Source organism: Apteryx mantelli, chromosome 1 (genome assembly GCF_036417845.1).
Source record: "Apteryx mantelli isolate bAptMan1 chromosome 1, bAptMan1.hap1, whole genome shotgun sequence".
Taxonomy (NCBI): Eukaryota; Metazoa; Chordata; class Aves; order Apterygiformes; family Apterygidae; genus Apteryx; species Apteryx mantelli.
In genome coordinates this window covers 12,411,417-12,425,013 of record NC_089978.1, presented here as the reverse complement: position 1 = coordinate 12,425,013, position 13,597 = coordinate 12,411,417, and the positions used below count along the sequence as shown (strand labels likewise).

At 40.8% G+C, this 13,597-nt stretch overlaps 1 protein-coding gene across 1 annotated transcript in view; it reads right to left on the bottom strand.

The window, feature by feature from the left end:
• Positions 1–13,597, bottom strand: part of FAT3 (FAT atypical cadherin 3) — a 335,405-nt gene that overhangs the window by 15,048 nt on the left and 306,760 nt on the right. Inside the window, exon 21 of the mRNA XM_067289480.1 lies at positions 9,299–9,767. Coding sequence (XP_067145581.1) covers positions 9,299–9,767 — 469 coding nt within the window. The remainder of the gene's footprint in view (positions 1–9,298; positions 9,768–13,597) is intronic.

Here is a 13,597-nt window from a genome sequence, read left to right as displayed (position 1 = left end):
TTTCATATGGCACAAAGCCATTAATAAAAACTTTATTTAAGGTCATAAAGAAATCCAGTGAGACAGTGAGTCACTTTATATTGTGAATTAGACATCCAAATCTGAGTCCTTTTTCACTCCAAGAGAGCAAGGACCATGTAGTTTGTGAAAAAAGGAAATGTGGCTAAGTCAGTCCCTGGGATGAGAAAGACTTTTGGATTACAGATATTGAGCTAGCTAAATTTTCCTGGACATCTGCAAAAAACTTTGATTTTTTTAAAACTACCTATGCAATCTAAATGCAGCAAACAGACACATATGTGAACTTGCAGGCAAGGTTCAAACCCAGGTATAGGGTTCACATACCAAACCAACTTACTGAAATTGTTGTATTAAGCAACTGGAACAAGAAACCTTCCTGCAATTAATACTGCTGGGGTTAGAGCTGAAATGGTTCAGTGCAACTCAACTTAGTGTCAAAATTATTGGAGATAAGCTGATGTAGCTAAAATACCACTCCACAGTGGTGAACTTTTAAGATACATATATATACTTAAAAAAATTTCTGTATCTATACATCTGAAGCTATATACAAATTATAGATAGGCATTTTAAAAGACAATTGTTCTAGGAAAGAAGCCAGGAATTTAAGGCGCAGTTATGAGGAAGAGAATTTCACAGAAACAATATGGAAAAGCCCAGTGGGGGCATGAGGCAAAACCAATTCTGCATGAGGGCTGCCACATCTTTTATGTTCTATCCAGTTCAATTCCCCTCGTTCAGTTACTCTAATTGAATTCTTTCATGAGGACAGGCTTTAGAGAACATACTTGGAACCGGACTTACTGGCTTATTCAGTCAAGAGTCCAATCCCATTTAATTTAAGATAAATGAAGTAGATACTCAAATATCATGCTGTTTTGTTGCCCTACTACAAAGAGGGAGATAGAAGCATTGCTGTTTTCAAGGTTGCAGAGCTAATGAAGAGAAACAATACCACTTTGGGAATTCCCAGAAAGCGTGTTTGGTCTGCATCAGCAAGATGGGATTATTTTTTGGTCTCTTTTATGTGTTTCACTTCGTTAATGTGAATAACCTTCTGAAGAGGTAGAGATCTGGGACTGAAGAACTGAAAAATTGAGACTGCACTGGGCATTGTATTTTGTATCCTCCCTATGGAAGATTTATTTTTAGCTGGAAAAGTACCTGATCTAGAAACAGTGTAGGAGCAAATCACAGGATGAGTAAGTAAGGCTTCAGTGTTCCATTTTATGACTGAACAGTGACATCTATAGTTCAAAAATTTACAGTAATGTTTTTATATATAATTTTATGGTCTCTCTGAGTTTAACTGAAATGAAAATGTTCAATTCAAATATAAAACCATTTTATTCTTAAACATACTTTTGCTGCATATGATAGCAGAATTGATATGTTTTTCTAACTATTTATTAAATGATATTTTTAAACTAAATTACTTTAAAGTGACTTAAAAAAATTCTGTACCTAAATTACTATTTGCCAATCAATAGTAAAACATAGCCTTCAATTCACTTTCCTTTCACTTCTTGCATTTGCTTCAGTCGCATTAATTCCAGTTCTGGGTTCTCATTCTATAACACATTTTGTTACATTTATTCACTGCAGACAACTTGAGAAATACTATTTGGTAAAAAAAATCCTTTTTGACTAATTATAAAAAGAGCATGGATTTACTCATTATTGTTATTACCTACTGTTTATATTAAAGATGTACTAACATATTAACATTTTATACTAAAAAGAGGAGAAATTGAATGCTTCGGATGGATCAGAGTTCTACGGGGCAATGTATGAACAAAATCAAGATGAAAAGCCTGTTTATGAAAGCATACATTTTTGACTGATCTTGATGTAATGATCTACTGGTGGAACACAGTCACATGTTAGAAGACTGAAGTTTTCAGCATAGTTTGTAAATCTAGGGATTAAAGTTAGAAATAAAAAGGAAATTAAAAAAAGACAGTATTTAATCACAATATTTATTGGCGACTTCTCTTCACATTAGCATGTTGTCATACAGTTGCTAGTTCTGAGCTACTGACAAGAGACTGGACAAATAACTTTTCTGTGACACACGTCAGAGCTGCAAAGCATTCATTTAGGAGGACTCCACCACAGCAAAGCTTATGTTAAAATTCATGGAATACGGAAGTGAAGAGCTGGTATGATGGCTCAGTACACAACATACACCCACCGGGTCAGAAGACTTGCCAGACCTTTTATGTTTCTTCCTACCTCTCAGCAGAGGCTGTAATTTTGCCTGCTACTGTATGCTAGCAACTCCGTACTGTAGCCACGTGGCTGCGGACAACGTGTGATCCTGAAAAAAACCCTTTTGGTCAGGAATGCATTCTAGATCTAACAAAGAATGTTTATTACACTTTTAATTTAATATCCAGGCAATATATTATGCTTTGCTTCCCATCCATTTAGCATGAGAATAATAAGCAAACTTTCCACAGCCAAGGACAACACAGTAGAAGGAAAGATTATGTGCCCCTGTCCTCTCAGTAGGGGAAGAAAAACCCCCCTCTTTCCAGCAATCTAGGATTGCTCCTGCTCACAATGAAGGCACTGAAAGTCATGGAAATTCACTGACATTTAAGATCATACAGTCCATCTGGGTCCCCTCCAAAGTATTTCAATAGTTTTGCACACTGATGCTGGAAAATGTTGACATACATTCTCCAAGGCAGCAAATTATGCGATACCACTATACTGCTTCAGAAGGGAGCAGTGGAAGAAGATAAAAAGCCCTGATACACACATACAACATTGCTGGGGGGAAACCACAATACCCTCAGCATGTGCCACAACAGTCAGTACCAACAGTGGATCAAGAGTAAGGGCAGGCTCAACACATTAGGCTATTTCTAGGCTAGCAAGCCCTGCAGAGCAATGGCAGTGGTTCTGTGGAGAGAGAAATGATCGGTGCTGAGGACCTGACACCCACAGTGTACATATTTCAGGTATCTGGATCACATTAGCTGCACTCTTGGAGCGCATGTTCCAGGCCAGGGTCATCCGAAAGAAAACCCTGGTTCTGCATGCCAGGACCTCACCTCTCCACGACAGGTGGGGACGATCAGAAGATTCATGTCAAAGATCATTCTTGGTCTAAATTACAATACTTACGTAAACACCCCCTCCATGGACTCCAAATACTTTTGGGTCTTCTCTCATGGTCCTCCACTAATCTGAGTCCCCCCCATGGAGCTGCATCTCATCCTCTTTGACTCCAACAGCTTCCCTTCCTGCCTTGTTGGTATGTCATTTTCAGTCATATAAAACGTCAAGAGGAAAAGGGATTTTTCAGTCCGTACTTTATAGAAGAGCAGCATGCTTTAAATAAGGACATGATATAGGCTTCCTGTTTACACCTATGTTTGTTTGGCACTTAATAAAAAGGGACAGTGGCAAAGGGAAGGCACCGTGCCATCAGCAGATGGGATGCCTTTATGCAGCTAACGTCTCTGTTGGGAGAATTCCCAGCCTGAGCATCTGAATGACTGTCTATCCTCAGGTTTACTTGGCTTTATTAAAGAGGCTGCTCCTTACTGCTGGCAGTTCTTTTGAACATGTGTATGCTCCTGTTTCTATCACATGCAATAGGGGCTGGCTTTCATTTGGTACAAGTATTGGCTTTTACATTTGATCTCACCATGTAGTTTCTTTCCATGCTGTGAAGCTAGACCTGAAACAGGCTTGCCCTCACTCTTGCTCTCCATAGCGTTTCATGGTGAGTTAATGGATGAGAAGAACTGCAGGTGAAAAGGATCTCTCCCTGCACTTGTATTTTGGTATTCAAGAACTGTGTGTTCGTCAGCCATATGGATTCCTGCCACTTCAGATTTATCTTACCTATCTTCAGAGACATGATCATTACCTCATGCTACAAGTTGGTATGAATACAAACCTGTTTTTGTTAGATCAGTGCCTTCTATGAATGTATCAGCAGGATTGGGGTGTATTTGCTTTGAAGCTGGGAAATTAAATCCAGAAATCTAAAAGCATAGCTATAAAAAAGATAAAAAAAAATCAAAAAAATCCTAAAACCCTTTACAAATTAACACTGACATGCAAATTTGAGATGTTAACAGTACAGTATACTGTTTCGTTTGTGTGTGTGTGAGTGAGCAAGAACATATGCAAGACCAGGTCCATTCATGACTACGGTACTAATACACAGTTTTTTCCCATACATCATTCTACCTAATCCTCAGAATACCCATGTGCTGATGTTGCTTACATGTGTTTCAGTGATTAAAATCACCATGTTAGTTTAGGCTGTATTTTTCCAGTCCTTTGGATTTTAATTTTGTTGATGAAAAAAAAAAGAGAGAAAGAAAAAAAGAGGAAGGGTTCAAAGAATGAGGAGAGGGGAAGCAACGGCTTTCTCTCCTCACGCTCTGCCTTCAGTTCTTGGGTTGATAGATATTTCTGCTCAAATGCTTTATATTCAAATAAAATTGCCTGCTCCTATAAGCCATTAACTTCAATCAAAGCCAGATGTATGTAGGACTGATCAAATTAAAAGGAAGTAACTATACTTATAATTGCAGGCTTTCCAAGCACGAGGTTTCTTTCTGTGGTTGAAAAGCTTGGTGCAGTATTCAGATTTGATTACATTAAAGTTTTCTATTTCTGTGATTGTTCATGTTGTTATTCAAGCAGATAAACATACACTTACTACTGGCAGAATTGGTAACGCCACTCTATTATTAAAGTTGTGTGACACTTCCCATTTTAAGATCTCATATTCAGGGGCTTATAACTTAGCCAAGCTTTAAACACTTGGTTGAGTTTTATTGGGAAATTCCAGTTCAAAGAGCCAAGCTGTTTCTGAAAGTGAGGCTGAGGAAAAATACGTTGTGTTGTCAGGTTTCAAAATACTAAAAGATTTTTTAAAAATAGCTTCACTGACCCACACTTAAGGGTAGGAACCAGAAATCTGGAAGAATATGCCCTATATTTCAGGGATGTGGTTTCCAGGGTCTCCATGAAAATTGCCTTAAAGCTGTACATAGCAGAAGCCCAGCCAGAGATGAGCATGCACTGTTCGACGGTGACTTCTCTGATGTTGGCAGCTAAAAGTCTCCTGAGCTGACCCAGTACTGACTCCGCTTTCTGGGCAACACCTTTGCAATCCATACCGAGCTCTGTTGCCCATTTACACCACTGTTCCTGAACTAGGCAGTTCAAAGTTGCAGCAAATATGTCCATATGAACCACAATGGCAGCAGGTGGACATACTTGTAGTGTGTACGAGTGTGTAACACTGCCAAAAGCAGGGCCATAATATCACCCTATTCCCATAACTGTATGGTGAAGTAAAAGGTAATGAGAGGCAGCTTTTCATTAATGGTGGACTCCTGTTCCGTATATTTGTAGGTATTTCTATTCAGAAAGGAAGATATCAAAAAAGGAATACTGCAGAGGTCTATATTTTAGATGACCAATTTATGCAAATTATATGCAAATTAGACAGAGCCCCTTCGGTTTCTGGCATGTAGCCCACCAACTCTTTGATATTATAATGCTGGGCAACCTTTCTTTGAATGTTTTCTTTTAAAGGTAGCTATAAATCTGAGTTTTCTTTTTTTCTCTCTTAATTTCCTTGTAAATTACAGTAGGATTTTTGTATAAAAAGGATATTAACAGTGTATTAGATCTACTCTGTAAAATTCAAATTAGAGGACTTAATTTATTAAAATAAAACCTGTTATTATGCCAAACACTTATTGTTTAGGAAAATGAGCATTATTCTCCAGTAACTTTAGTAGGAGGAAAACATCATAGAAAATATTAGCGAGGAGATCCTGATGCTACTGAATACATTAAGACTGGAAAAGGAGCCTTTGCTAGCACAGTATATTTATGAACGCTTCCTTCCCTTGCCCGCCCCCAAAACGCTGTTTTCTTTCTTAAGATTAAAAAAATGAAGATTTATTTCATTTTTATTTTATTTTAAATCAAATCCGGATGGTAACATCTATGCCAGCAAATATAACATTCTGCCATTCTTAAATGCATATTGCAATTTGTGGCTCTATAGCTAGCATTTGCAATGCTGTTGGGCTCTCCTCTCTACGGAATTTAATTACATGGTCTTCTCCTATATGGAGGACACTAACACTAGCAGAATTGCTTTGCCTGGTGGAAACAAAAATAGCTACGACTTCTCCTAGTGGGCCAGCTTACAAAACCACCAAAGTATATTTAGGGCCCATTGCTTTGGAATTATGGCATTATAACTATCCTTTATTTACACACACTGCTGAGGCAGTAAAAACAGCAAACATTTTTTAACGGCAGGCAGCTGAAATATCGCCGCAGGGCACATGCCCCCTCGCCGAGGCAGTACCGCATGCAAGTTTAAGCAAATTCCGTGACTGAGCTCCAGCCGTGAGTTATGCTGACATGAGAACTGTGCGTGTCATTCCAGTAATAAAATGATCCAGTCTTTAGAGCTAGTTTCTCCCCCGCCCCACTGCTCCCCTCAATTTGAACTGGCATGCACATGGCCCTGGGAAAAAGATTTACTATAAAGTGATTTGTTAGAAAGGTTTCAATTTACTCGTCATGAGATTGCTGAGCAATACTGTAAATAGACTTAAGCAAAATCAATAGAAGGAGCTGTTCTTGCACTTCCTAGGATGCTAGCTTGGTGAACGTTTAACCTAATTTATTAAGTACGGAATCTGAATCAAAGCTGTATTACAACCATATTCATATTACTTTCACATTTCCTAGGAATTTAAATAATCTTGTTTAGCAATTTCCTCAATGGGTGTAGCATCCTTTTCCTTGGAATTATTTTCCTTTGCCCATTTTTTTCAGCACTCATTTTGTTTCCTTTTCTTCCCTCTGTAGATAAAGACCCTTAACAGCACACATAAGCAGCAACATTTGTTCTCACACTGCACATCAATTCTAGCTTGCTAACGCTGCAGGTTCATTCATTTTGACTGTTTTCATGTCTCCTTCCACTGACAGTAAAGCCCACAGCTTCCCTGATTCAGCCTTCATGTTGCTTGCCATAAACCGCAGCAAACTAAAAGTTCAGCAATTAAGATCAGGAGCAGGAGAGTTCTGTCAGCCAAATCACAACCAAATTCAAAAGGAGCTGTGGAGCGAGCACCTTGCACCGGCAGCAGTGGCTCGGAGGCAGGATTTTGGCAGCAGAGGGAAGCAGGCCCACCAACAGCCACGGTCACACTTAGAACTCACATGTTCTTCCTAGGTAGGGATGGGACCTGCCCTGGTGGGCTGGTTGGTGCTGTCCATGGAACTAGCAGCTTTACTGTCATATGTTCAGGAAGCACAGACAGCCCAACTACGGCTGTGGGCTGCACAGAAGAACATGGAAAACAGCTTGACTGTGGCCTTTGCTTTGCAGAGGCCATAATCCAGCTCCTTCATTAAGAAGAAGCTTCTTTTCTGCTGATGTGCAATGCTTAATTTTTGGAGGGAGGTACCAGCTATGGGGATAGGCACACATGTATTATTTTTTATTATTCTTACTTAAAAGAGAAAGATTTGAAAAAGTCCATGAACTATACATAGGCCAGAGTTTTGTTAAGGGAGAGATCCTGGATCCACAAAATCAACAGAATATATGACAATAGAAGTAAAACTAGGCACAGGATAAGAGGTGCCTGAAACAACACCAAGGATCCAGAGGAGATGCTAGCTGAGATATCTCAGCATGAGGAAATTCAAGTTGTCAGAGGTTACTATATAGGACAGGGTTACCCAAGTAAGAAATTTATGTGTGGGTCTAGACATTCAGTTTTTGTCAGATTTAACTCAATTTCAGCCTTGAAAACTAAATTGTTCTAAAGTTTAGGATGTTCCTAAAGTTTAGAAAAGAGACTGCTGTGAACAGCACCATCATAAAAATACCCCAGTAAAAAGGACTAAGCAGGCTGGGCATAGAAAACCTCTGTGTAGGTGAGGGATTGGGAGGAACTCAGAAAACCCTGAGGGCGGCATAATGCTGTATGGGAATAGACTGGGAACGCATCTGGAGGCTTCTTCCAGGAGAGCAGGATTCAAACACACCCTGCAGTAAAAGCTAAACCTCAAATGAGAAAGAACTGAAGAGTGCAGAGGATTACCTACCTTTGAGGGGCCAGGAAGGAAAAATGAGAACAAGGCTGAAAACAATGAAAAACATAAAAGACAGTTATGGGTATGAGGGAACTGCATGGACACAATGAAGCAGAAAACCCTGGGTAGCAGTTAATTGCTTCATAAAAAAAGTTAGCGGGAAATTCCCTGAGGAACCATGACTAGAAACACTGACAGTAAGTGGATGGAAAGCCCTGAACTCACAGAACACCCCCCCCTGTGGAGGTTCCTCCTTCTGGACTGGAAAATGTCCTTGCCAGGACAAAGAAGTGGGACTTTGTCGGTTCACTGAGAGAGTTTTAGTCTGCTAGAAAAAGTGAACAACGCTTCCTGCTAATACAACATGGAAAACTGGTAGGGAAAGCTGTGCAGTCCAGAGAAAGAACAGCCCTAGAGGAGAGGTCCTACATTTATGCCGTTTGCTTTTTCCCTGCTAAGACGCTGACTATTCTTACGGTTCTTACAACCTGAGCTCTTGATCATACATGGTAAATCAATAATGCCAAATCACAAAAGACACCATATAACCACTGGACAGGAAACTCTGACATAAGCACTATTTAAATCAATGCCCTATAAACTTTGGATAGCATTACTTAGACCTTGAAGCATTCCAGCCTCCAAGGAAGCTGTAAAATACACTTCTGGGGGGTTTATAATGGTATGGACTCGCTATTTCACACACAGACATGTAATCAAATTACTCACTCACAAAAGGACCAAGGTGTTTGTGGACAGCTCAGTAATTATTTGTGACAGCTTCAGAAACACAGAAGGGCAACAGTACTGTTACATCTGTGATAGACGTTAGAAATCACCATCTTTGTGTACAACCTTTGGTGCTGTAAATGAATCCTGAAAAACTAAGCTAAGCATTACAGTAATTGTAATTCTACTGGTTTTTACATAAATAGAATTATACCAACAGCCAATAAATCAATTTCCTTCTTTAACACTAATGCAATGAGAAGGGGCATGGCTTCACTGTTACTTACAGAGTAAACAGCTTTTATATAGTTGCAATACCTATCAGTTTTAGAGAGTTTGTGAGATTTTTCAAGCATGTTGCTGCATAAAACCATCTCTGATAATAAACTGTAGGGTAAAAAAGGGTGAAAGATATAAGGTAATGCAAAATATTTACCACCAGATGGCACGCTCGTACAGGTCCCACTGTTCTGGCACGGATGCCTCTCGCAGGCATCAGGGTAGAGAACGCAGCCAAGCTTTAATTCGGTCAGGCCAACCACTTCTGCAAAGCTGCTGCGCTTGTTTTGGAGCGGCAGTTCATTGTTATTTAGGACAACTGAATCCAGGCAGCCCTGAAAGCCACTCAAGACCTGTGTTGTTCTCTTGTCTGTCAGGCTCCGGACATTATCCACTTGGACCTGGGCTCCAAAATACACAGAGCTATCTGTGCTCAGAGTCTGGAAATATAGAGGGGCTTTGCGGCGCTCCACGTAACTGTCATCAAGGGACAAGCTCGTGAAATTGCGATTCAGCTCCAGGAAGACTGAATGCCAATTTCCGTCATTAACAGCCCTGCCAGAAATTCCCAGGATTCCCGGGCCACTTCCACAGTCCAACTGGAACCACAGTTTGCCATCCACAATCTGCAAGAGGAAAACGGAAATCAAAGCACTTCAGACATTCACACATCTCATAATACACTCTCAGACTGAATCCACAAACCTAGGAGACTTCTAGACAGTCTCTGTACAGCATTAAAGCTGCTCTCCTGCATGACACTAAAATAGTAAAATGTAACTTTATCATCAGACTTAAACATAATGTGATAAACATAAGCCTACTTAGAATTTACCCAAAACCTATCACTGTAGACAAACTGTAGAAATATAAACACACGATCCATGAGAGGACTAGGAAAATGGTATATCTCACTGAACAGGGCACAGGCTGGAGGGCCCAAGTTCTGCTCTCAGCTCTGCTGCTAACCAGTCCCGTTCCCCCGGGGCAAGTCCCTCCATCTATCTGTGCTCTGCGTTTCTGCTCCCAGAGGTCGGTGCTGCTGAACAAGCAGCTCTTCGGGACAAGGAGCCACCTCTCACTGTTTGAGAGATTCTTGAGGCAAATGACCAGTGCCTGTGCTTGAGCAAGTGATCCCTGCCTTGCGCTGGGGATATTACGTGCTCTGGTAACGTACACATCCTGTGTCTCTGTAACTTTGTGGAGCATCTCACCAAGGCATGTACTTTTCCCTAAATGTTGTAAATTCAGTTCCTCTATTGATCAACATGACGCTTCTGGCTGGCCAAAGGTCAGTTATATTCCAGGGATGCTAGAACTATCTGCTCTGTGCATACCTTGCAGATGCTGTAAGATGGCTTCTACTTTTCTTCTTCTCCTCATATTTATGATGGGTTCAGGGCTTTAGAGGGACTGTTATGATTTCTCACTCTCCCTCCTGCCCCTCACCCAGGTGGGTGACTGTAAAGGCAAAGCAGCTGAGGAGAGTGGGGGAGGTGGAGCACTGGAGGGGAATGGGAAATACTTGTGCTTGTCATTTAATCTGTCCACGTCTCAGCTTTAAAATCAGTATGGCCCTTCCATCCCTAAAAGGGGAAGTCTAAAAGCAAAATCAGTCAAGGATTGCGAGGGGGCACAGATAGCTGGTGATGAGAGCTGATGCAAATACGCACAGAGAGAGAGATGTGAAGCTCAGGCTTGGGTGTCCTTGAATCAGGAGTCCTCATGAAGGGAGAATTCATGCCAGCCTGCTGGGGCGGGCTAAATGCAGAGTGAGGGAAAGGGAATAGAGTGCTGTTTTCCTCATTAGCAGTTTACCCAAAGATTTTAGGTTTCTCTAACAGATGGCAGATAAGTTTAAAATGGCTGACAGAGCTAGGAGATAATTTCTTATGACATGTTAATTGGATTGAAGCTCTCTGAAAGCTCTTGCAAATATTTTACCTTTATGTCATGCTCTAGGAAGCATTTATTCCTGCAAGCCCCATCTCAAGACAGTTCTGTCCCATTATTTATCCCCCTGTAAAGTTCAGGTGCTTTGTCCTTTTGCAGCCTTCCCTGCAGCATACATTGTGCTCTGCACCAGTTTACTCAACGCAACTGCTCTTCAGCAGTTCTCAAACGATGCTCTGTTGAGGGCTGACTAGAGCTTGCTCCAGCTCCCTTCTTCCAAGTACTGAATAGACCCATCACAAAAGCTAGTGAAAATACAAAGGACAGGTAGGCTTACTTTTTCCTGCTGCAGAGTAAAAGGAAGGGGAGAGGAAGCTGTTCTTAGGGACTGGACCTATTTATGCAATGGATAGAAGATTCAAAAATGTCCTCCCCTGTACAGAGTTGCCACAGTTGCCAAAGGGTCATGGGCCAAAAATGCAAAAACCCACCAGAGCTTTGGTGGCCCACTAAACTGGCATAGCTAAGGCAGACGTGAGGATGCTGCCTCATGTTCATCTGTCTTTGGCTTTCTAGCCTGCATACTCATTTTAATGGTGTTAGCTGGAGACATCCTTTGGCATGGGTCTGAACCAGTGCTCAAACTCATCTCCACCACCTGTGATGCGGCTTGAAGGTAAATGGTCAATCCACATAAGCAGACCATGCTCGCATAGTCTCCAGCAAGTAAATGTTTGAGACCTTATGCCTCACTCCAGGTAAAGAAATCTTGATCTGCAGTCTGAGTAATTTTTGTCATTTCCTGGTGCTTAAGCCCTACACTTTGACTGAACGTGAGTCTGTGTAATACATTAAAGCAAAGGTTTCTCCTTGGTATTATTATTATTACTATTACTATTTTACTGCCCTTGGAGATTCACAAAACTATCTGGAAGAAAGCTAAGGGTAAAATCTTAAGTTCTAATCATCTCTATACTTTCTTTCTCTCTTTCCAGACCTCAGTCTTATGACCAGCTGAATCTGAATTGGTCTGTAACCTCCAGCAGATGTATTCCGAGTCACACCAGACAGTTGTGGTGTCAACCACAGCACTCCACCGCTCTGCAACTACTTGGATGGGGCAGGCATGGAGATGGCTAAGGGGGTACCAGCTACTTGGGAATGCCAACTACCCATCTACTCTGCATGGCATGAGGGGTGAGTAACATGCAGAAAGAGCCAGAAGAAAAGAGCAAGAATTTGCCCCTGCTATGGGCAGCTGGTTATTTCGAAGTCCTTGACCTGTAGAATGTAATGAAACTGAGAAGAAATGAGATCTACAATAGTAATATAACATGCCTGAGGGATGAATGTTGTTTGTTACTTATACAGCTCAATCAAAAAAAGCTAATGGGTGTATAGAAAAATAAGTCTGGATTCACTTTCCATTAAAAAATCTTTTCTCATAGGACTCAAAACTCAGCTGTAAACTATTTCTGTAGATTGAAATTGGGCCTATTAAAGCATCTGCTCAGGAGGAATCTTGGTAAAAAAGATGTCCTGATGAACTGAGCCTGTTGTTCTCCAGAGATGAAGCAATAGCTTATTTTTTCCCTGTGCAACAAAACAGTCCACAAAACTTTAAGGTGCTGCTCAGAAAGTGTGGTCTGGTTCGATACGATTACAAATCATACTGAAAAATACATGCCAACATATTACGCTTTGAAAAGCAGCTATCATCGGATAAGCAGTTACCTTGCTTCTTACTCTAAAGGTTTTTACTATGGAAACTGTTCTTCTACTGATTGTATATAACATACATTTACCTCCCCAAAGGCTACTTATACCCTGAAGAACCTACTGCCTGCATGCCTATTACCCTTATTCACAGAACATGCTTTTCCAATTATCTTGGTAAAAGCAACACAAATATGAGCACCGGGGAGAAATATTACACCATTTATATATGGGAATCTATGATTTAAAAGATTTACCATAAAAATGTTTAATACATCTTTCTTTATTTCTCATCCATTTTTATTTCTTTTCACCAGCAGATGATCTGAGATAAACAGTAAATAAATATTATCTGAAATTTTATGTCCCCTTCTTTTTATTAAAAAAAGCACTAGTAACCCCCACTTTGGACTAGACTGAAAGACAGGAAGGATGGTCCAACACTTATAGTACTAGTCTAGCATATGATAGATACGCATGGGAATACATACTGTGCAACAGTCCTCCTCTGGGATCTCAAGCAAGTCATTAGTTTCAGGTCTCCATCAGTAACACAGGGATAACGTCATTTCCCTACCTCACACCAGTGCTTTATGGATAAATACATTAAAGACTGCGACATGCTCAGATGCCCGTAGTGATGGGGCCATAAAAGGACTTTAATTAATCAGGCAGCCATACGCCTTGCTGTGGTGGGGCAGGGAAGTAATATCCCCTGCTGGAACCGAGGAGGAGGAAAAGCAGGAACTGCCTGTGATGAGTGAGTGGCCAAAAGGACTGGTGTCTTGGCTACGTAGCAGCTCTCCTGGCTGAGCAGGGAGGAGAGCGGTCCTCCACTCAAAGGGGT